The sequence below is a fragment of the Macaca fascicularis genome, chromosome 2 (genome assembly GCF_037993035.2).
Source record: "Macaca fascicularis isolate 582-1 chromosome 2, T2T-MFA8v1.1".
NCBI lineage: Eukaryota > Metazoa > Chordata > Mammalia > Primates > Cercopithecidae > Macaca > Macaca fascicularis.
Genome location: NC_088376.1, coordinates 100053709 through 100077281, shown reverse-complemented (window position 1 = coordinate 100077281; position 23573 = coordinate 100053709). Strand labels below are relative to the sequence as shown.

The 23573-nt window shown below is 54.1% G+C and overlaps 1 protein-coding gene across 9 annotated transcripts; it reads left to right on the top strand.

Annotated features, from left to right (window-relative positions):
- The first annotated feature begins 1196 nt into the window (after positions 1–1196).
- PLCD1 (phospholipase C delta 1) lies at positions 1197–23443 on the top strand. 9 transcript variants are annotated; one of them, XR_012430974.1, is made up of 15 exons: positions 1197–1333; positions 10778–10942; positions 14534–14762; positions 19308–19437; positions 19536–19767; positions 20404–20605; positions 20692–20836; positions 20914–21063; positions 21155–21313; positions 21535–21694; positions 21807–21923; positions 22319–22394; positions 22588–22720; positions 22790–22939; positions 23081–23443. XR_012430974.1 is itself a non-coding variant. In XM_005546653.4 (15 exons), the coding sequence occupies exons 1-15, from the start codon at positions 1300–1302 to the stop codon at positions 23164–23166; spliced, it is 2271 nt and encodes a 756-aa protein (XP_005546710.2). In that variant the 5' UTR covers positions 1197–1299; the 3' UTR covers positions 23167–23443. The 9 variants fall into 9 exon arrangements, 2 of the variants coding, with proteins under 2 accessions (XP_005546710.2, XP_065396430.1); XR_012430979.1 differs by having other exon boundaries at positions 21481–21694; positions 22319–22497; XM_005546653.4 differs by having other exon boundaries at positions 22319–22497.
- Positions 23444–23573: the final 130 nt, after the last annotated feature.

The following is a 23573-nucleotide window of genomic DNA, read 5'->3' as shown; positions in this document are numbered from 1 at the left end:
CCCAGGCCTAGTAGGGCCCAGAAGAGGAGGGATTGGGGTAAGCCCCTCCCCCTCCAGAAGAGGAGGGATTGAGGTAAGCCCCTCCCCCTCCAGAAGAGGAGGGATTGGGGTAAGCCCCTCCCCCTCCAGAAGAGGAGGGATTGGGGTAAGCCCCTCCCCCTCCAGAAGAGGAGGGATTGGGGTAAGCCCCTCCCCCTCCCCCCAGAGCTAGTCCGACTAGTTTTGCCTAACTCTCACATTGGCCTTATCAGCCCAGGAGGCCTGGGTGGCTTCACTAGGGGGCCTAGCACCCCATCCTGTGAGGCCCTCTGGGGGCTCTCTGACACCAAGAGCCCAGTTTTCTCAAGGGACTCTCCAAAGGGGCGGTGGGCAACAGGATCCAGGGATCCTCCCAGGGTCTATAGTGGGAGGGGTCTCTGGGCAACCTATAAAGGGGGTTTTCTGGATCCCAAGAGTTAGGGGGTGGGTCTGCATAGGGACCTTGCCCAGACAGCCCCTTGGGAGGCCACCTGAAGAAGGGACCCTGGGGATTCTCACCCTCGGCTGCATGGATCGCTGGGGTTTTGAGATATGAGGGGCTCGAAAGTGAACTCCGTGCACCTGCTTGCTTCCCCCTCCACCCTCAACACTCCACCAAAGGCACTCTTGAGGTTAGAAACCTCCCAGAGAGAGGGAAGGGGACCCTCCCCGCGACAAGGTCCAGGTATTGCTCTCTGAAGACCTTCTAATCGTGTCCGTGCACACATTTCGCAGAAGGGAAAGCGAACACTGGGGAGCTGCGGCTTGAAGCCTGGACGCCGCGTCTCCCTAGCGCAGCAGCCCGGCTGGGCGTGGGACCTTACACGATCCCTTCCCCGGGATGACGCCGGATTCTTTCCAGCATCACCCCGACCCCAGCGAGGCGCCCACAAACAGGGCGTGGGGCCCGGCCGCCCGCGGTAATGACAGGGCCGGCGGCCCGTGGGTGGCGGCGGCGGAGGAAGCTGGAGGGATCTGGCTATTTCTGGTCGGGGCGCACCCGCTGGCCCGGGCCAGGGTTGGCCAGTCGTCCGGGCCCCCAGCTCTGCCCTCCCTCTCGCATCCCCACGAGGGGGCGGGGAGAGACGCGGGTTGGCGGGCTCAGGGGGCGGGGTCGCAGGCCGGCGGGGGCGGGGTGGTGTCCCGGGACCACCCCCGGCCTCCTCCCACCGCGATCCATTCAGGTCCCTCCACCGCACTCGGTTTGGACCCCAGGCCGCCGGTGCTGTCGCCACTCACGTGAGTCTCGCGGTGCCCCTCCCGCCGCGCCGCCCGTCGGGCATGGACTCGGGCCGGGACTTCCTGACTCTGCACGGTGAGTGCCTGGCCCGCGCGAGCGGGAGACCCTGCAGGGGCTGACGCCTGGAAAACGGTTCCGGGCCCTGGACAGGGAGCCCCCAGCTCCTCCGGCCGCCTCCACACCACCCCGAGCCCTCCTCTCTGCCCCTTCGCCGGACTGGGAAAATCTCAGCCCGCGGCTCCCTGGGTGGGACTGCCGGGCACGACCCTGGGCGTTTCCAAGCTTGTCCGAGATCTAGCCCTGGCGGGGGGGGGCGGGCGGTACGGGTCTGAAGACTTCTCTCCGCCTCGCGGACCCCCTTGTCCTGGTCATGAAAGTCTGAGCTCCACGATCCCGCTCGCACGGAGGGGCGGAGAAATAAGGAAACAGCATCCGAGAACGACCAAATTCTCCTTGCCCCATCCGGGCCGCCCCAGAGGCTCCCCAAAGCCTGGGCGTGCCTGGACCGCGTCAGGCCGCGCGGGTGTGGCGGAGTAGGGGCTAAGGGGGTGGGGCGAGGAGGTGTGCAAGGTTAACCGTGGTCGGGCCGTGCAGCCTTAACTGCCCAGCGCAGAATAGTCAGCGATGCCCAGGCTGGGAGAATCAGCCCGATCCCCTCATCTGCAATCCTCCTCGGGGGACAGGACCAGGTCTCAGCTGGAGCTGCCTGCTCCATCCTTTGTCCAGCAGAGCTTTGTTTCCTCTGATAGGAGTCAGCTCTTTGCCCTTTCGCTGTCCCTCCAGCAGCCAGGGAAGCCTGGGCTCCTAAATGCAGATCTGGAGGCCTTCTGGGAGGCGGGAGGATGGGGAGGGTAACTTTGACTGGGCACCTCTTTGCTCCAGGACAGGCACTCACCCACTCTTGGTGAGCTTTCGCTCCTGCCCCTCCAGATCACTTGCCAGCTCAGCAAACCCTGCTCCTTTCATACCGATTACTGCTTTACTGTATATCCCTCACTTTTTTAGTACCCTTGGGGTTGGAGACTTTAGTGGCCACCACCCATCCATCTAAACTGTTCATGGACATAATAGATGGGAAAGAGAAGGGCAGAGTCTTCTAGCCTTCCACTAGAGTCCCCCTGGAATTTAGAGGTACTTAGAGACGTTCCCATCAGCCAGCCTCCAGTCTATCTTGTGTTCCCCAGTTGGCACAGACCCGGTCCTCCTGGCCCAGAGAGACCTTGCTCTGTGCCCACAGCTGTTGCTTTTACACCAATAGCCTAGGCTCCTTAAAGCCACCTTGTCTAGATGAGTCATGGAGTCCCTGCCCCTTCCAGTGTCCCCTCTTCTTTCTTCAGGCCAGTGGTGTCTTTAGTGCGCCTGCCAGACTAGCAAGAAGGGAGGCTGGGCAGCTGACAGGACACAGCAGAGACCTCTGCTTTCTCTCTGACACAGCGTCATTCCTTGGCTCCTGCTGGAACAGGCTTCATCCTCAGTGTCAGTGCCTTTGTTCAGTTTCTCTCCTGAGGCAGCCCTGATATCTTTTCCGTGGAGGAAGACGCACGGAGGCTCAGTCAGGACCTCCCAGTCCTGTGGCATAGGCTTGGCTGCCCTGGCCCACCCCATTTGAGACCAGTCTCCCAAATGCCTAACTCAGTCCAGCCTTTCCTGAAGGGCTGACATGAACACTGTGACCCCAAACTGTTTTCCCTGAAGGCCCTGCCACTTTTAGCTTATCACCCAGAATTACCTCCTTAACTGCCGTCTGTCTACACTGCAAACCAGACAGGGAAATAAGAACCTGTCAAGGAGGATGGTTGGTGGGAGGGGGTGGTCACTGTGCCCTGTGCTGTTCCAGGTTGTCTACACTTGCATTGGAGAGTCTGTATCTGTTTCACAGTGTGGGTGCCCCAGCACTGGATGTGCTGCCGGACCACACTTTCTGGCTTAGGGCTCCACACTCTCTAGAAGGAGCCCAGAGGGACTCCTTCTATTGGCCTGGGGAGCTATGGGGCTCACCTAGATGTGACATGTCCCTTCTGTCCTCACCCCAGATGCATGCAGAGGTAATGTAGTTTACTGGTGTAGATTCCGAAAGCAAAGTACCTGGGTTCAAGTCTTGGCTTTCTCATCTCAGACGAATCCCTTGACTTCTCTGTGTGTCAGTTTCCTCATCTGTAAAATGGGGGATAATACCATCTACCTCATAGGGTTGCTATGAAGATTGAATGAGATATCTACACAGCAGTTAGAACAGTGCCTGGTACTCAGTGAGAACTATGTTCCTGCAGGAGGCCCCCTCCCCAAGTTTCTATGCCTTATGAGTTGCCATCTATAGTTCTTTGGGAGATGATGGGGGTATCATAAGGTAGTTCCTAGTCAGGGGAAATAGGGCCAGAACTAGATTCAAGAGTGAGCCAGCCAGCTCTTTCTAGTGCCTCTGAAGCCCTCAGACTGACACGACAGCCTCCATTCTCCTTCCTTCACCTACTTCCTCCACTCGCTATACCTGGACTGGCTTCTCTAGCAGGTTCCCCGATGTGCCCAAAAGGACATCACCTCCCAGGGCCCTCCCCTCACTGAACACCCCCTACATACACTCTAACTTTTCCTACACCCAATCCCTTTTGCCCACTGCACCCCCCACCCCCCGCCCCGCGAGAGGTGCCATTTGTAAAAATAGAAAATAGAGGGACCTCATCTTGGCCCCAGGAGACCTGGGCTCCAGTCCTATCTTTGCTTCTACTTACTGTGGGTCTGAGAATCATCCATGGGATAGCAACACATATTTCACAGTAGGTGTTGTGAACATAAATACCAATGGACATAGGAATTCTAGGTTGCCCCAAAAACCAGTCCTCCAAGAGATGATGATTCCAGAACTTTTAGTAAGTTGGGGTGGCCAGTTCCTCACCCACCTATGTTCCAAAGCTGTCTGTCCCTAGGCTTCCAGGCCCATGCTACACAGGCACACACTGATCCACACCAATCTTAACTTTTTCTGCCACAGACCACTTTGGCAGTCAGGTGAAGTCTGTAGACCCTTTCTCAGGATCATGTTTTTATTTATTTATTTATTTATGAGACAGAATCTCGCTGTCACCCAGGCTGAAGTGTAGTTTGCACCATCTTGGCTTACTGCAACCTCCGCCTCCCGTGTTCAAGGGATTGTCTTGCCTCAGCCTCCGGAGTAGCTGGGATTACAGGCGCCCGCCGCCATGCCCAGCTAATTTTTGTATTTTTAGCAGAGACGGGGTTTCTCCATGTTGGCCAGGCTGATCTCGAACTCCCGACCTTAAGTGATCCTCCCACCTTGGCCTCCTAAAGTGCTGGGATTACAGGTGTGAGGCACTGCGCCCGGCCAGGATCATGTTTTTAAACACAGAAAATAAAATACATAAGAATTCAAAGGAAGCCAATTATTTTGAGATGTTATTCTATCTACAGGTACTTGAGGGGTCTTTGGTCTGGTTAAGAACCCCTGCACAGTTTCTCGGTAACACAGGCTCCCTTTGCACTCTGCTTCCTCTCTCCAAAGAAGAGTAACTTCTCCGTGTTCATATTTCAGTTCATTTATCTTGTCCATCTATTCACCTTGCTAATGATTTATCCTTTCTGGTGAGTTACTCTGTGCTTCAGTTTCTTGTTATTACTGCTGTGCTTGTCTGTGCCAATAACCGGCTTTGCCAGTGACTCACTGTCGATGCTGGTGACTGGAGCTGCAGTGAAGCGAACTGGGGGAACTATTCAGAGGCTGAGAGTAAAAGAGTGAGTCAGGCCTCTGGGTGGCATCCTGACCTTTGGCACACAGTAGGGGCTCAATAAATAATTACTGGGTGAATGAAAGGGAATTTGTGATGTACACGAAAGGACCCACTGTTCCCGAGCATATTGGCAACAAAGTTTTGTGCAAAGTTACAGTCGTTCTCATGTATTCATGAAAGCCAGCTTGGGTTAATGGGCTCATTTTAAGATCAGCATTTTTTCAAGACTTTCGTTTGCATCCGGCACCTTGGGGATGATCACTTTGGTGGTCAAACCGAGAGAAGCAAACAAGCCCACCTGAGGTTCACAAATGAGGCAACAGCAAGCTGAGTCGCAATGAATTAGTTGAGCAATTGAAGTAACATACTTCGGGGGGCTCGGTGTCTGGCCCAGGCTTTATCCCCGGTCCCGCCTGGCCTCGCCCCATTCAGGTCCCCGCTAGACTGCCGCCCTCCTCCCACTGGGACTCCCCTCAGCTCTTTCTCCCCAGAGTCAGCCCTTCGGTTCTGCGCCAGCCTCCACGGTGGCCTTAGAATTCGCCGCTCAGGCTCCCTGGTCAGACTCCGCCCACACTGCCTCCAGGGCCCTGGCTCCGCCCCCGCACCGCCTCCAAAGCCGAGGGCCCGCCCCTCCCTGCCTGGACACCGCCCTTCCAGTGCGGGATCCTCCCAAGCTCGCCTCCTGGGCCCCGGCCCCGCCCCCGGGCTGCTTCCTGGGTGTGGCTCTGCCTCCACGTCGCATCTGGAGCAGAGGCTCCCGGCCTGAGCTCCGCCTCTGGGCCTGACCCCTCCCTCGCCCCACTGCCTTGGCTCTGGTCCCGCCCCCAGTCCGTTTTCTGGCCTCTGGCCCTCGACACAGATTTGCTTCCTGGGTTATGGATTTGTCCCACTACGCCTCCGCGGGTCCCGGCACCTCCTCGGTCGCGCCTCCTGGGTTCTGGATCCACCCCCTATCCCCATCCACGCCTCAACGCCGCTCTCGCCCCACCTCCAGGGGGCATTGGTCCCACCCCTCTTGGATGGCCCAGCCTTTTGGGGTCTGACCCCGCCCTCCCTTAGTCCAGATTTTCTTCTCGTCCCGCCTCCTGTGTTCTGACTCTCCCCACCCCCTCACTTTGCCTGGGTTTCGCTCTCGCCTCACCTTCAGGGGGCATAGGTCCCGCCCCTCGTGGACTAGCTCCACCTCCTAGGGTCTGACTACCCCCTCAGCCCGGATTTCCCTCTCGTCCCGCCCCTCCGGAGTGAGCCTCTCCGCCCTGCCACTCCTGGACTCCGCCCCTGCTCCCCTACAGGGCCACAGTTCCGCCCCCTAGACCAGAGCAGTGGGTGTTGTGAGCATAAAACACTGGAGGCAGCACTCACTGTCCTGGATCCTGCTCCACGCAGGCAGGGGCACTGTGGAGCGCCATGCAGTGCCTGGGGATCCGGAGCCGGAGCCGCTCCAGGGAGCTCTACCTGCAGGAGCAGAGCCTTAAGGTGGCGGCGCTCAATGGACGGAGGCTGGGTAAGGGGCGCAGAGCACTCTGAGATCTGCGGGGAATGGGCAGGCAGCTGGAGCAGGACGCCGACCACTTGTCCCTTAACTTGGGGCCATTTGCCTTGGAGCCTTTAATTGGACATGTTTAGTACTTATATGAGTGTGTGGCCCACTGTGGGGCAGTGTTTGCAGTGGTAGCACGTCGGGGTGAGTACTAGGGTAATAAGACACCCCTTCTCATGATTTAACTCAGCCCTTCCAAAGCTCCCCATCCCTTGTCACCTGATGCCCTCCTGTTTACAAATTTCTGAGGCACTAGGTGTGTGGCCTGGTGTGTTACAGGTATGACTGTGTAACCAATGAGGTGATCTGCAAGAGTTTGTGCTTCAATTTGATCCTGTGCGAAAGTGTGCCTGTATGTGATGTGTGACAGTGGCGATCTAGTATGGGACCCAGTGCCAACTGAGTAGTTAGTCACGCCTGTGGTCTGTGATGGGGCAGTGTGTAATGATGGTGATGGTGTGTAATGTTGTGAAACAAAGTGTGTGACATTGTGGCACTGAGGGTGGCTGCTTGTAACTCAGTGTGACAGCGTGTGATCTGTTGTGATACCGTTCAACTGAGTGTGACTGTATAACCAGTGTGACAGTGGGTGACCCAGGGTGACTGGGTGGTTTTGTCATTCCGTTATGGTGTGTGTGTTATATGGATTTTCTGATGTTCTTACTCTGTGGCAGTGTGTCCCTTCACAGTGGCTGCATAAAGTTTCGTAGTGCTGACCCTGTGGGTAAGCTACCTGCTTCTGAGTCCTGACTCCACCATGCAACTTCCTTGAGCCTCAATTTCCTCTTGTGTAAAATGGGAATAATGACAGTGCCTTCCTCAGAGGGTTATTGAGAGAATTAAGTGCATGTGCTAAGAACAGTATCTTATTTAAATATTAACTATTATTATGGGAGCCTCTATCATCATCATCATGTTCTGGCACTGTATGTTGTGTGGCTATGCGTGACTAAGTGTGACACTGTGCAACTCCCTGTCACAGTGTGTAATTTTGGGGGACAGTGTGTCATTGTGTGTGGCTCATTGTCTCTTTGAGGTTGTGTGAGTGGTGGTCTAGTGTGTGTGTATTTGTGTGGCCATATCTGTGTAGCTCTGTATCGCGGTGGGTCCCAGTCCCAGTGTGTCTTCGTTATGCATCACCCTAGGTATAGGGACAGGACTCCTGGCACCTCCCTCAGCTTCCCACTGGCACCTGCAACACCCTGTATGCCCCACCACATGGCAGTCTCACTGTGCACAGCTAGCCTGGACAGGCTGCAAGGTCAACCCAGGGTCAGCTCAAAGGCCCCTCACCACCACCCTCCCACAGGAGGAGAAGCTATTAGGTTGATGCAAAAGTAATCACAGTTTTTGCTATTGAAAGTAATAGCAAAAACCACAATTACTTTTGGGCCAAACTAATACTATGACTGGGTTGAGTAGGGCTGGGTGAGGGATACCACAGACTTTCTGGATACTAAGGGAGCAAGGGTGGTGGGGCAGGCAGTCCAGAAGCTTCAGAAACAGAAGGGCCCCAAATGAGGCTAAGAGATGAGGGCACCTGCCCAGGTTTCCTAATGGTCCAGAGGGCTGTGGCTATCACCTTTCTGGAATTATCACTCTGGAACTGATATCCACCTTTTAGAAACTATTGTTGGCAGCTGGAGGTTTATCTCTGCCTGACTGTAGATAGGGCCACAGCCTGGCTCCAGGACAGGATGAGCATGTCATCTCTTCATGGTGTTTTCCAGAACAGGAGGGTGGTGCTCAACTTCTACTTCCTGGCTCCCAGCTCCATCCCCATATGTGCTGTCAGCAGTGGCTTGCCCTGATGTATGCCCAGCAGGGTGCTGGCAGAGGGTAAGGAGATGTCCCTCTCAGCTTTAGAGGGACATCAGCCTTAGAAGGGATAGTGGAATTCCCCACTGGAGGCCGGAGGTGGCCCTGTCCTCTGGCAGCCTGGGAACTCCCTTCTCCCTCCTCTTGTCTCAGGCTCCTCAGACACAGCCAGTAGTTGGGAATATTCTATCAGAGCCCCCTTCTTTTCCACTGGGACTCCCCTTGGGCTAAGAGGGAGCTGCTCACAGTAAGGCAGAACAGCTCATCAAGTGGATGGACAGACCTGGGAGAAAGGTGGAGGAAGGTCACATCAGACCGTCACCCCGGAGGAGGCCCAGGGATGCCTCCCCCACGCTGTTCTTAGCCCAGTGCTGATGGGGGAACAAAAGCAGAAAGAGGGAAGGGAGTTGCCTAAAGCTATAGGAGGTGGATGTTAGCACTGGCCTCTGTTCTGACTGGAAGCAGGAGACTGGGGAGGGATAGAGATGTGTGAGCGATTGAAGGCTGGGGAAGTGGTCCAGAGGGTTCTGTGAGCCCTGAATGTATGTGGGACAGGCTGGCTGGGGGAGGGGGCATGGATAAAATGGGAGAGGCCATCCATTGTTGGGGATCTGGGCTCAGAAAAGAAAAGGCCTGTGGCTTTGTGAGGGCTTCCCCACGTAGGCTTAGGCTCAAGACCCTCAGACTAGACACTTGAAGTCCGGAGGCTGCCACTGTGCTGGAGCACAGGACAGAGATTGCTGATGGGTCACATAGCTCTGGGGAGAGAAGTGAAGTGGCTGATTGGCTCTCAACAGAGCTGGCTGCTGGACTATACGTGGCTAGGGTGATACACGCACACATACGCCCTTATAGATGTTTCTATATTACACCAGTGGGTTACTAAGGGTTGGGGTCACTTTTATCAACTTTATCAGTTGGTGCAGGACCTGCTGGGTGGGGAAGGCTCTGGCATCCTTTCGGTGCCTCCTGTCTGGGCCTGGTCGGACTGAGGGCATCGCATCTTTGGGAGCCCATGCCTCTGAGAGCAGCAAAAGAGTGGGGCAGGACTGGGGCAAGCAGCCAGGTTCCTCTCTGTGGGCTCTGGGACAGGACCTGCTCAGCTTCGGAAAGGGATGCACTGTGCCTTAAAGCTGCTGTATCCTGGCCGGGCACGGTGGCTCTCACCTGTAATCCCAGCACTTTGGGAGGCCAAGGCGGGCAGATCACGAGGTCAGGAGATTGAGACCATCCTGGCTAACATGGTGAAACCCCATCTCTACTAAAAATACAAAAAATTAGCCTGGCGTGGTGGCGGGCGCCTGTAGTCCCAGCTACTCGGGAGGCTGAGGCAGGAGAATGGCGTAAACCCGGGAGGTGGAGCTTGCAGTGAGCTGAGATTGCGCCACTGCACTCTAGCCTGGGTGACACAGTGAGACTTCATCTCAAAAAAAAAAAAAAAAAAGCTGTTGTATCCTGAGGGGTCCCAGGCCCTGGGCACTCTGAGATGGGGCTGGGGCAGCGAGGGACAGGGCCATCCCAGCAGGCCAAACACAGGCTACAGTGGACTCATCTGTCTCTTCTTGGGTCAAGGATCAGAGATCCACCATGTGGGCTCAAGTCAGAGGTGGGGGGGACAGCAAGGGTAAGGGTGGCAGAGATGGGCACAAGGGTCCCACAGTAACCACAATGTTGACACCAAGAACCCCAACTGCCATTATCTCAGGGCCTGCACAGATTCAGGCATCATCTCATTGAACCTAGAACTTCCCTTTGATGTGGTTGCTATTATTATCTCCATTTAATAGACAGGAAAGCAGAGGCCCAGCAGCATGAAGTCCCTTGCCCAGGTCACACAGCTTGTTGGGAAGGGCACCTGAACCTAGGCACAAATGATTCTGGAGCTACTGGAGTTGGGACATTGTTTGGCTCCATGACGCTCTGGGGTCCATTTCCCTCTGTGTCTGTCCCCCTTTTGTCTCCCTGCTTTGCCTAACCTTTTGATCCCAGCTTCCTTCAGTTCACTCTGACCCCTAAGTGTGACCAGGAGGGGCTCACCTAATCTTTCAAAACCATCTTTCAGAACGTTTCTTAGGGGCCTGGTCCTCTAGGAACCAGGGGTTCTTGAATTAGCTGCCTTTCTTTTGTTCATTCAGCTGTGGGTGGTAGGTCACAGTGTATAAGTATGATCTTGGGTGGGCAGGTGTCCCGTTTGCATGGTCACCTTAGCTGGCAATCAGGGACGACTTCCTGGAGGAAGGTAGGCACTGGGAGCAGGTTGGAGCGTGGGTGGAGGAGGGAGGAGTAAACAGAGCTGAGGATGAGGCTGAGTGAAAAGTGGGCTCTGAGAGGGTCCAGAGGTGGGCACGGCCAGTGTGGGGCCTAGGGCATCAGGGAAACCAGTGGAGAAGGTGGCATCTTACTGGCTTTGATCCCCAGGCCTGCAGGATGATGAGGATCTACAGGCCCTGCTGAAGGGCAGCCAGCTCCTGAAGGTGAAGTCCAGCTCATGGAGGAGAGAGCGCTTCTACAAGTTGCAGGAGGACTGCAAGACCATCTGGCAGGAGTCCCGCAAGGTCATGCGGACCCCGGAGTCCCAGCTGTGTAAGTGCCCTGGGGTCACAGGGGAGGGGATAGAGTGTGGAATCTGCTCAGGGCTGGGTAAATATAAACGTCACTCATGGATCAAAACCACAGATGGGGAAACTGAGGCCTGGCCTGGTGGGGCATAGGTCATTTGTACAACCTGAACTGCCAATGGGGAAACTGAGGTTGGCTGGTGTTGGGGAGCGGGGCCAGTTAAATTGCCTGTTGGGAAATTGAAGCCTAGTCGGGGTTGGAAAGGGCAGTCATGGAACGAGGACCACAGATGGAAATGGCAAAGCTTTTGAGGGATGGGGATACTTAACCATGACCACAGATGGGGACAGCCAGGCTCAGAAGCAGGGAGAGAGCTGGACGGTGTTGCCTGAACTCACAGGCCTCCGCCCAGGCATTTGTGAGGAGGGAAATTGGGCGGATTAGGACTCCAGGTATGGTGAAGGCAAAAGCCAGGCCCAAGGTCCAGGCAGATAAGGTACTTCTGGGGTTGAGTGGCCAGGGTGGGAGCTGGGGCCACAGGAGGCAGCTCCTCCCTGGGACTGGAGCTGCAGGAGGGGTGTTAGGGCAGAACAGGACTGGGACACACAGACAGAGGCCACTGCTGGGGAGCGCTTGTGGGTCTGAGAGCTTTCTGGAAGCTTCTAAAAAGTCCAAGGAACCCAAGTCTCAGGCCACAAATAGAGCCTCCTGCAATGCCTCAGGGAGAAGAAAGCTCTGCTCGCTTCTGCCCTTTAAGGGAAAGAATTCCCTAAAGATCCTATAAAGTGAGATGTCTCCTTCTATACCTTTACTTGGTGAGGAAATTTGAGGCTGATGCTTACAATTGAACAAGGATAGAAATGTTCTATATCTGCACTGTCCAGCATGGGAGCCACTAGCCTCTTGTGGCTATTGATTGAGACCTTGAAATGTGGCTAGTGTGACTGCTGAACTGAATTCTCACTCTTATTTAATTTTAACTAATTTATATTTAAATAGCCCCAGATGGCTGGTGGCTACTGAATTGGACAGTGCATATAAATCATTGCAGCCTGGGTTTCACGTAGTCAAGAACCCTGGAGATCCCTCGCCTGTTCTCCTGCCATTGGCTGAGGTGTGGGTGGGGAGATGGGGGCAGGTCTATGGGGAGTGAGATTGGACATGGGTGATAAGCCCAGGTAGGAGGAGAGCATAAGGAAGGGGAGGATCTACCCGCTGAGGGTGCCCCAGGAGGGTGCCTTTCACCCAGAAAGGGTCTGCCTGGCCTCAGGACACTGGACAGGACCCTGAGAAGGTATGGCCTGGCAGCCTGTGGCCTGTGGAGGGGCTGAAGGTAAGGCAGGACGGGAGCAGGACCAGTTGCGGAGAGCCTTGGGGCTCTCCACACAGTGCTTGGGGCTGTGTGCCATGGAAGATTTCCGAGCAGGGCAGGGCAGTCCGGGAGGGTCTGAGGGGTAGGGGCTCCAGAACATTCTGAGGAAACCACACACACACACGGAGCCCCAGCTCAGCCTGCTGCCACACAGTACAGGAGTGACCGCCTGACCTTTTCTGTCTGTGGCGCCAGACAGGCTCCTTCGTGGGGCTCTTGCCCTGATATGGGATTTCCTGTTAGATGCTGGTGGGTGGGAGCACAGTGAGAACGAGATCCTATACTCTGAGCCCTGGGGGTTCCTTGGAGCCCACCTACCTACCGATACATATGCATGACTCCCAGTGTGTACCTAGCTCTTGGGAAGCGTGAAGCGAGAGACAGAGGAGTGGAAGACCCAGGCCTTTCCTTGCAGGAACCACATTTGGGCTGGCGAGAGGAGGACCTTGTATTGCGACAGCTGTGAGCAGATGGGCAGGAAGGGCATTGCAGGCAGGAGGCCCCATGTGAGCCAAGGTGCCGGGTTAGGAGGAGGAACAGGCATGAATGGGAGGCTGAGGGGCTGCGTCCTGCCAGGAGGAGGAGCTGCAGGGAGCCAGGTCCAGGGTCAGGGAGCCAGGTGTGCGCAGGTATGGAGCAAGGCCTGAGGGGGCTTTCTGCCAGTCAGACGCCTGAGACGGGTCTCGTGCTGCGCCTGCTTTGTTGGCTGCCTCCCTTCTCTGGGTGAGCGGTGAGACTGTTGTCTTCAATTGCTCTTTACCCTCTGGGAAACAGAGGCCAGGTGAGGGAGGCCTGGAATAGGCTCCCCTTCTGCCCAGTTTTCTTTGGCTCTGCTTCCAGCTTTTTAAGTCTCCCCAATCCTGCCACTACTACCCACCCCCATAACTCTGGTTCCCAGAGGCCAAAGGTGTTATCAGAAGTGAAGGCATCTGGAGTTTCTCTCTGTGCGGGTAAGGGCGCTGGCCTTGGGGCGTTCCATGGCTCAGGCTTCCTGTTTTCATTCCTGACCCAGGCAGCTGCAGCTGACCCTGTGTGCGGCAGTGTGGGTCACCAGGGGCTGCAAGCAGAAGGATTAAGCAGTGCTATCCTCTGTCCCCGAGATGGCCCTGGGCTCATGTGTCCCATTCCTCAAAGCCTGCAGCCCAGGCTGGCACATGCTACATTTGTGGGCCCTGCAGGTGGCTAGGAGGCCCCTGGATACTCAGAGTGGATGGGCACAGGGAGAGACAGGTGGACTTCAGCTAGAACCATCTAGGAGCCTGGACAGATGGATGAGGATGGCTCAGGATGGGGGCGTGGCAGGGGCAGAGCCTGGATCCTACTGCTGGGAGGAGCAGCATGAGCCTGGCTGGAAGAACTGGCTCCTGGCCAGGCCACGGAGGGCACATTGGAAGCGGGGGTAGACAGGGCCTGGCATCTCCCTGAAGTTTGGAAGGCTGGGCTGTGAGGGGAGGGCCCTCCCCTTGGCTCTTCTTAGGGCAGATTGATGTAATCTCTCAGACCCCTTCAGGGCACCCTCCAGTTTGACTCTTGGGATTGGGGAAGGCAGAGTCTTCCTGTATCCCCTGCCAAGGGGCTCCCTGAAGTCAGGATACACACAGCTGCACAGAGGGCATGACTCTGTCTCCTCTCCCATTCAGGGCTTCTCCCTCTGTCTTCAGCCCTCTGTCTATAGACCTCAGGGCTGGGGCTAACTGAGGGTGGTTCCAGTCTCTTGAATGTTCGGGAGAGGGGCCCGGTGGCTCTTGTGGCTTTGTCGGGTCAGGACAGACCCAAAGTCCAATACAGTCAGAAGGGTGTGTGGCCCTTCTCTGTCATGGGCCCCATACTCCAGAGTGGTCTGTCTGCATCTCTAAGAGCCCGGCCCTGCCCTAGTCCTCTCCCTGGGGCCCCGCACCCCCCATCACTGAGAGAGCAGGCCTGGGGTCCCAGGTGCCCTTTCCGCCGCTAGAGTCTGTCTTTCTTTCACTCTCTGTCCCTCCCTGTGCGTCTCCACTGTGCCTGCAATGACTGTGGCTCATGCTCTGGCTCCCCCTCAGTTTCTGTCTTCCTTTCTCCTTTTTGTCCCCCCTTATCTGACCTTCTGCCCCTCTCCTTTCCCTCTGGACTCAAGGCCTGAACTCTGGCCCTGGCTCTGTGTCTCCAAGCCATGCCCCTGTCCACTGTGGCCTTGGCCATGTCAGGGTCAGGGACTGACCTCACAGCATTCTCTCCCTCTTTCCTCCACCGTCCCCCTCTCACAGTCTCCATCGAGGACATTCAGGAGGTGCGAATGGGGCACCGCACGGAGGGTCTGGAGAAGTTCGCCCGTGATGTGCCCGAGGACCGCTGCTTCTCCATTGTCTTCAAGGACCAGCGCAATACACTAGACCTCATCGCCCCCTCGCCAGCTGATGCCCAGCACTGGGTGCTGGGGCTGCGCAAGATCATCTACCACTCAGGCTCCATGGACCAGCGGCAGAAGCTACGGCAGTATCCTTTTGGTGGCAGTGGGTCCAGGCCTGGCTTGTGGGCACTGGCTGTGGTTATCCCCAGGGCAACCTGGGTATGGAAGGTGGTTTAGGTACTTTGGGCTGCCATAACAAAATATCATAGACTAGGTGGCTTAATTTATTTTTTCACAGTGTGGAGGCTGGAAGTCCAAGGTCAGGGTGCCAGTGTGGTCAGAGCCTGGCGAGGGCTGTCTCCTTTGCTGGCAGATGACTGTCTTCTTGCTGTGTCCTCACGTGGTGGGGAGAGAGACTAGGTTCTCTGTCGTCTCTTCTTGTAAGGGCACTAATCCCAGCGTGGGTGCCCCACCCTCATGACCTCATCTCAACCAAGTTATCTTCCAAAGGCCTTGTCTCCAAATATGATCACGTTGGGCATTAGGGCTTCAACATACAAATTTGGTGAGTTGGGGGGTTGGGTATACAATTCAGAAGGGAAGGAGGGAAGGTACATGAAACCTTCTTTGGTCTAGTCTGACCAGAGCCCAAATAGCTCTGCTGCTCCTGATACTCCCTGTGTCCCCGTCTGTCACCAGCATGGAGTTGGGGGTCTGGGGAGCCTGAGGGGAGCAGCCTGTTGCAATGGGAGACCAGTCTTGGGTGTTTGAATCATGTTTTCTAGAGTTACTATACGATTTCCCTCTGGGAGTTGGGAGGCCATGGTACCCTGTGCCATTCTTTGGGGAGTGATCAAGTTCCCCTGGGTCTGGTGTGTAGGCCAGCCTGTGGGCTCAAAACAAATTAACTTCAACATTTAGTTACACAGTGACACACTGGTTTATGATTCGAAGTGGTCAGGCTTCTGGCATGTACGGATTAGGGTGGAGCCAGCTCTCTCCATTTTTTATGGCACCTTTATTGAGTATAATTCACATACCATATAATTAACCCATTTAAAGTGCTGAACCTGATTCAATGCTTTTTAGTATATTCACAGAGTTGTGCAGCCATCACCACAATCAATTTTAGCACATTTCCATCACCCCAGAAAGAAATCCTGTACCCGTTAGCAGTCACTCCCCGTTTCACCTCAACCACCAGCCCTCGACAGCCACTTACCTACTTTCTGCCTCTATACTTTCCTGTTCTGGGCATGTTACAGAAACGGAATCATGGAGTCTTTTGTGACTGGCTTCTTTCATTTAGCATGATATTTGCAATGTTCATCCATGTTGTAGCCTGTGTCAATATTTCATTGCCTCTAGTAATATGCTGTGTATGGATAGACCACATTTTATTTATCTCTTCACTAGGTGATGGACATTTAGACTGTTTCCACTTTGGGGCTTTTATGAAGAATGCTGATATTCACATTTGTGTATAAGTTTTGGTGTGTATATATGTTTTCATTTCTCTTGGAGTAGAATCGCTGGGTCATATGGTAACTATGTTTAACCTTTTGAGAAACTGCCAAACTGTTTTCCAAACAGGCTGCATCAATTTACATTCCCACCAGCAGTATACGAGGGTTTCAGTTTTCTATGTCCTTGACAACACTACATCTTTCTTTTTGATTATAGATACCCTGTGGGTATGAAGTGGTATCTCATTGTGATTTTGATTTGCATTTCCCTAATGATTAGTGATATTGAGCATTTTTCCATGTATGTTTGTGTATCTTCTTTGGAGAAATAGCTACTCAGGTCCTTTGCCCATTTTTTGGATCATTTATCTTTTTATTATTGAGTTGTAAGAGCTCTTTATATATTCTAGATACAAGTCTTTTATGAGATTTATGCTTGCAAATAATTTCTCCATTCTGTGGGTTGTCTTTTCTCTTTCTTGATGGGTTTTTTTAAGATAGAAAAGTGAAACAGTGAGAGTGGAGAAGGAACAAAGAAATCTGGAACTGCTTGTGATCAGTTAGTTGTAAACACCCCTGCACTCAGACCAGACTCTTCATATTCTTTGAAGCATAAAAGTTTTTGGTTTTGATGAAGTGTAATTCATATACTTTATTTCTTTTGTTATTTATGTTTTTTTGGCATCATCTTCAGGAAGGCTTTGCCTAATCCAAAGTGCTGGGATTACAGCAGTGAGCCACTGCGCCTGGCCTGAATTCTCAATTTTACTCTGTTTGTCTAGATGTCTGTCCTTGCATCACTACCACAATATTTTGGTTTCTGTAACTTTGTAGTAAGTTTTGAAATAAGGAAGTGTGAGTTCTCTAAATTTGTTTCTGTTTTTTTTTTTTTTTTTTTTTTTCCAATATTACTTTAGCTATTCTGGGTCCCTTGAGTTTCTGTATGAATTTTAGGATTAGCCTGTCAATTTCTGCAAAGAAGCCAGCAAGATTTTGATAGGGATCATATTGAATGTATAGATCAATTTGGAGCATATTCCCAGTATAGTAATGTCAAGTCTTCCGATCCATGAACATGTAATGTCTTTTCATTATTGATGTCTTCTTTCATTTTTTTCAACAGCGCCTTATGATTTTCCAGGTTTTGCCCTTAAACAATTTCTTTAAAAGTATTTTATTCACTTTGCTGCTACTGTAAATGGAAATGTTTTCTTAATTTCACTTTAAATTTTTCATTGCTGGTGTATATCCACTCCTTAGGGAACACATTTTGAGCCCTGTTAATTTCCTTTTCTGTGTGCTTTTGAGCATTTGAAAGACTTTTAAGTGTTATTTCTCAATGGCACATCTGCCTGATTCTGAGCTTTTTAAAAAGCCCAATTCTATGGCATTTTTGTCATAATCACACCTTTGGCAGAGCCTTGACCTTAGACAATCTCATGCCCTCTGCAGAGTCCTGCTGCCTAGACCTTAAGATCATAAAGCCATTCTACTTTATAGTGCCTATACTCAGTGAAACATTATACAGCCATTAAAGCTGTTTATGGAGACTACGCTAACACAGGGAAATAATTATGATATAATGTTACACAGAAAATGGACTACAAATGTATGATTTCCACTATTTTTGGCAGATGCATCATTAGGCAAATTAAAATCCAGAAAGGCTGGGCTCAGTGTCTCACACCTCTAGTCCTAGCACTTTGGGAGGCTGAGGCAGGTGGATAGCTTGAGCTCAGGAGTTTGAAACTAGTCTGGGCAACATGGCAAAACCCCGTCTCTACAAAAAATACAAAAATTAGCCAGCCATAGTGGCGTGCACCTGTAGTTCCAGCTACTTAGGAGACTGAGGTGGGAGGATTGTTTGAGGCTGCAGTGAGCCATAATCATGCCACTGCATTCCAGCCTGGGCAACAGAGTGAGACCCTGTCTCAAAAAACCAAATAAATAAATTAAATTGCAGACAAAAAATTAGGAGGAAAATGCAAATATCAGAAGCTTCTGGAGGAGGTAGGTGGATCTTTAAAACTTCATTCTAGGCCAGGCACAGTGGCTCACACCTATAATCCCAGCACTTTGGGAGGTCAAGGCGGGTGGATCACTTGAGGTCAGGAGTTCAAGACCAGCCTGGCCAACATGCTGAAACCCCATCTCCACTAAAAATACAAAAATAGCCGGCGTGGTAGCATACGCCTCTAATCCTAGCTCCTCAGGAGGCTGGAGCAGGAGAATTGCTTGAACCCAGGGGGCAGAGGTTGCAGTGAGCCGAGATGGTGCCAGTGCACTCTAGCCTGGGTGACAGAGCAAGACTCCATCTCCAAAAAAAAAAAAAAAAAAACTAACATATGTTTTCCAAATTGTATATATGGGTATATATGTGGAAAAGAATAATTATGGCAGAAAGTCAGGTGAAAAAAATTCAAGTTCAGAATGGTCCAGCCAAGCACAAGATTCGTGTGCTGAAGGCTATTCAGCAGGTGGAATATCCATTTCTTTAGTGTTGGATAAACCAGTCCAGATGACTCATATCTGTAATCCCAGCACTTTGGGAGACCAAAGCAGGAGGACTGCTTGGGCCTAGGAGTTTGAGACTAGCCTGGGCAACATAGGGAGACCATGTCTCTACCAAAAAAAAGAAAGCCAGGCGTGGTGGTATGGTGCACACCTGTAGCGGGAGAATCACTTGAGCCTGAGAGGTCAAGGCTGCAATGAGCTGTGATTGTGCCACTGCACTCCAACCTGTGCGACAGAGTGAGATCTTGTAAAAAAAAAAAAAAAAAAAAAAAAGAAAGAAAGAAAAAAAAAGAAAAGGAAAGAAAGAAAGAAAAAAAAAAAAAAGAAAGAAAAGAAAGAGAAAGAAAAGGAAAACCAGAAGGATATAGTTTGGAATGTTAATAGTACTTATCCCTAGGTGATAGACTATGGGGGATTTGTTTGCTTGTTTATTTTTCTGCATTTTCTAAATTGTCTACAGTGGGCCCTTTTATAGTTAGAAAATAAATGTTTTTAAAAATTTGAAAGGTTTGAAAACCAGCAAATAGAAAAAGATCCCTTAATGGGATGTAACATTTTCCTCTGAAGAGGCCACTGAAATGTGGATGTGTAGTAAGTCAGGCCTGCAGGGAGCTGTGGCTATAGGTGGCTTCAGCTGGAGTCATCCATGGCTCTGGCTGGGACCTTGGTGGGTTCCAGGACTCCTGGGTTCTTTCCTTACTTCTTGCCCAGCTGGATTCACTCCTGCTTGCGAAAAGCTGACAAGAACAAGGACAACAAGATGAGCTTCAAGGAGCTGCAGAACTTCCTGAAGGAGCTCAACATCCAGGTGGACGACAGCTATGCCCGGAAGATCTTCCGGGTGAGGCAGGAAGTGGGGGCTGGGGCTGCCTGTCCATGGGGCCCTTGACCCCGGCCCAAGGCCTGCTCTGAGCCCACCTGGCTGTCCTGGCTCTGTAGGAGTGTGACCGCTCCCAGACAGACTCCCTGGAGGATGAGGAGATTGAGGCCTTCTACAAGATGCTGACCCAGCGGGTGGAGATCGACCGCACCTTCGCCGAGGCCGCGGGCTCAGGGGAGACTCTGTCGGTGGATCAGTTAGTGACGTTCCTGCAGCACCAGCAGCGGGAGGAGGCGGCAGGGCCTGCGCTGGCCCTCTCCCTCATTGAGCGCTACGAGCCCAGCGAGACTGGTGAGAGCCTGACCAGGGCCTGCCACCTGCAGTTGCAGTGCCGCACTGGGCCGGGAGACCCCTGGGGAGACTGCAGCCAGAAAGATGGGAGCCAGAGGGAAGGGGCTGCCTCAGCCAGCCCCGCGCCTCTCCTCAGCACTTTCCAGTCCCATGAAAGCCGGCAGATGAGAGACAGGGCTCCGGCATCCCTGCCCTTCCCTGGTCCTGTTTCCCTCTTAGCACTTCCTTCAGGGGGCTTTGAGAACCTCTTCTTCAAGAAACCAGAGAGATGGCTGAAAAGCAGATGCTACTCCTGCTTCCTTTTTTGTGCTCATTCTGGGCCAGCTTTGAGATGTGATAGAGCAGAGAAGCTGTGGCCCTGCTCTGGAGGGGGCTCCAGTCTGGGGGTACAGAGAACGGGGAGATGACACCCTGTTCTCAGGGGTCTTAGAGTGTGCAGACAGGGGAGGAGGAGGAGACGGGGCCCCACTCTGGAGTAGCCACAGTCTGGTCGAGAGCCTCAGACTTATCCTAATTCCAAGAGCTCTGGAAGACTGGCTCAGGACAGGCAGGCAAGCGGGTTCAGAGGGCTCCTCTGTCCAGATGGGTGGGCAGCTGGAGGCTGGCTCTGACTGGCAGTGGCCTCCTCCCTCCCAGCCAAGGCGCAGCGGCAGATGACCAAGGATGGCTTCCTCATGTACTTACTGTCAGCTGACGGCAGTGCCTTCAGCCTGGCACACCGCCGCGTCTACCAGGATATGGGCCAGCCGCTTAGCCACTACCTGGTGTCCTCTTCGCACAACACCTACCTGCTGGAGGACCAGCTCGCCGGGCCCAGCAGCACTGAGGCCTACATCCGGTGCTGTCCAGGGAAGCCTTGGGGCGGGAGTCTGGGTCGGACCCAGGACGGGACTTGGAGGGTCCTAGCTGCCACCCTCCCCTCAGGGCACTGTGCAAAGGCTGCCGCTGCCTAGAGCTCGACTGCTGGGACGGACCCAACCAGGAACCAATCATCTACCACGGCTATACTTTCACTTCCAAGATCCTCTTCTGCGATGTGCTCAGGGCCATCCGGGACTACGCCTTCAAGGTGGGCGTGCCCCTGGCAGGCGAGGAGTGGGATGCTAGGGGTGGCCCACCACTCCTAATGTGCCCTTGGGCCTCCAGGCATCCCCCTACCCCGTCATCCTGTCCCTGGAGAACCACTGCACCCTGGAGCAGCAGCGCGTGATGGCGCGGCACCTGCAAGCCATCCTGGGCCCCATGCTGTTGAACCGGCAGCTGGATGGGGTCACCAACAGCCTGCCCTCCCCTGAGGTGTGTGTTGGGGATGTGGGATCCCAGGGGGAGGGTGGGGAGCCTGGCCGGGAGGCTAGGTGTGTCTTGACCAGTTGCCTCTCCACCCCAGCAACTGAAGGGGAAGATCCTGCTGAAGGGGAAGAAGCTCGGGGGGCTCCTGCCTCCTGGAGGGGAGGGTGGCCCTGAGGCCACTGTGGTGTCAGACGAAGATGAGGCTGCTGAGATGGAGGATGAGGCAGTGAGGAGCCGCGTGCAGCACAAGCCCAAGGTTTGAGGGGGAGCTGTGGGGAGGGGCAGCCTGGGCCTTCCCCATCCCCTCAACCCTGGGAGGTCTGCCTTGTCTCAGTTCTCTGTGGCTGCCACTCAGACCCTCTGCCCCGCTCTCTCTGTCTGTCTCCTTCTATCTCTCCGTGCCTGGGTTTCTGGCTTTCTCAGTGCCTACCCTGCCCCAACCACTGAATCTAACCCGGGCCTTCCCGTGGCCCCCAGGAGGACAAGCTCAGGCTAGCACAGGAGCTCTCTGACATGGTCATTTACTGCAAGAGCGTCCACTTTGGGGGCTTCTCCAGTCCTGGTACCCCTGGACAGGCCTTCTACGAGATGGCGTCCTTCTCTGAGAACCGTGCCCTTCGACTGCTCCAGGAATCAGGTGAGGCCTGGCTCCCCACGACTCCTCTGCTGTGTTACAGAGGGAACTGGCAGGGCAGTGCTCGGGCCTCACCAGGAGGCCTCCACTGCGACTGAATCACACCTCCCCTCAGGAAACGGCTTTGTCCGCCACAACGTGGGGCACCTGAGCAGAATCTACCCGGCTGGATGGAGAACAGACTCCTCCAACTACAGCCCCGTGGAGATGTGGAACGGGGGCTGCCAGATCGGTATGGGCTGGCTGGGGCTGGAGGAGGCCTGGAGGAGGGTTTCAGTCCCAAGGTGGGCGGCCTAGAGCTCGAAGGCCATGCAGTGGAGCTCTGAGGACCCAAGCAGGGTCAAATGCAGGGGCTTGTGGAGCTGGTAATATCCGTCTGGAAATATCTGCCCACCAGCACATCCCAGTGTCTGAAACCTCATTAGCACACTAGCCCTTTGATTTCTGACACGAGGAATGGAAGGCGTTGTGGGTCACTGAGGGTGGCAGGTGGGCAGCAGGCATTGGAGTGATGCTGTGCCCTGATAACTCACCATGTGACCCTAGGCCTCAGTGTACCCTGAGCAGGCTGTGCTCTAGGGCCCCAGGGCCAACCCACAGCCTGTGACTGCTCTGTCCTGCCTGTAGTGGCCCTGAACTTCCAGACACCTGGGCCAGAGATGGACGTGTACCAGGGCCGCTTCCAGGACAACGGGGCCTGTGGGTACGTGCTGAAACCCGCCTTCCTGCGAGACCCCAACGCCACCTTTAACCCCCGCGCCCTGGCTCAGGGGCCCTGGTGGGCACGGAAGCGGCTCAACATCAGGGTACGCCGGACCCAGGAGGGATAGGTGCCGATGGGCCTCCCTTCCCCACTATCACTCCTGAACTGTCCATTGTCCTCTGCCTTTCCTCAGGTCATTTCAGGGCAGCAGCTGCCAAAAGTCAACAAGAATAAGAATTCAATTGTGGACCCCAAGGTAACAGTGGAGATCCATGGCGTGAGCCGGGACGTGGCCAGCCGCCAGACTGCTGTCATCACCAACAACGGTAGGTGCTGGGCCGGGCTGGGCTACTAGGCTGGTGTCCATGCTGTTGATATGGTGCCTGTCCCCCTAGGTTTCAACCCATGGTGGGACACGGAGTTTGCGTTTGAGGTAGTTGTGCCTGACCTTGCCCTCGTCCGCTTCTTGGTGGAAGATTATGATGCCTCCTCCAAGAACGACTTCATTGGCCAGAGTACCATCCCCTTGAACAGCCTCAAGCAAGGTGAGTGTCAAGAGAAGGGGACGGCCAGGTTGGCGGGAAACAGGGCCTGGTATCTCTTGGGCTGGGGCTGGCTATCCCTTGAAGCATCCCCTGAGTGACCAAAACTCTCTCTGTGTTCCCTCCTGCCTGTCCACCCACCAGGATACCGCCATGTCCACCTCTTGTCTAAGAATGGGGACCAGCATCCATCAGCCACCCTCTTTGTGAAGATCTCCCTCCAGGACTAGCCTGGAGGAAGCCAGGAGGGTCCCCCCTGAGTGGGCTGGGCCCTCTGTCCACACGTGGGGACAGGGCTGGTGTGGCTGCTCCCAGCCTCTTGCTCAGAGCTAGGCCCCCAAACTGCCTTTAGCTCTAACATAGTGTCTGCTGCTGCCTCCCTGGGGACCAGGAGCTAGCCCAGTCCCTGGAGCTGTCCTTCATTCCGTTAGGAACAACACTGCAGCCCTCTCCACCCTCTGGCTGGCCGGTGGTCAAGGGTTTTTATAAAAATCACGATAAGATTAAGCCTTGTGGTCTCTTTACCTGGATGCCAGAAAAATCCCCTGTGAAGCGTGTGTGTGTGTGTGTGTGTGTGTGTGTGTGTCCCCATGTCCTAGAGTGCTGGAGCCTCAGCACCTCACTCTCTACCTTCCTT

Bases quoted from the DNA above. Each gene is read 5' to 3' on its own strand.
- PLCD1 (XM_065540358.1), top strand. From the start codon at position 6,409: ATGCAGTGCCTGGGGATCCGGAGCCGGAGCCGCTCCAGGGAGCTCTAC. The intron at 20,606-20,691 runs GTGCTGTCCAGG...CCCTCCCCTCAG, and splicing joins AGCACTGAGGCCTACATCCG to GGCACTGTGCAAAGGCTGCC. The intron at 21,064-21,154 runs GTGTGTGTTGGG...TCTCCACCCCAG, and splicing joins ACAGCCTGCCCTCCCCTGAG to CAACTGAAGGGGAAGATCCT.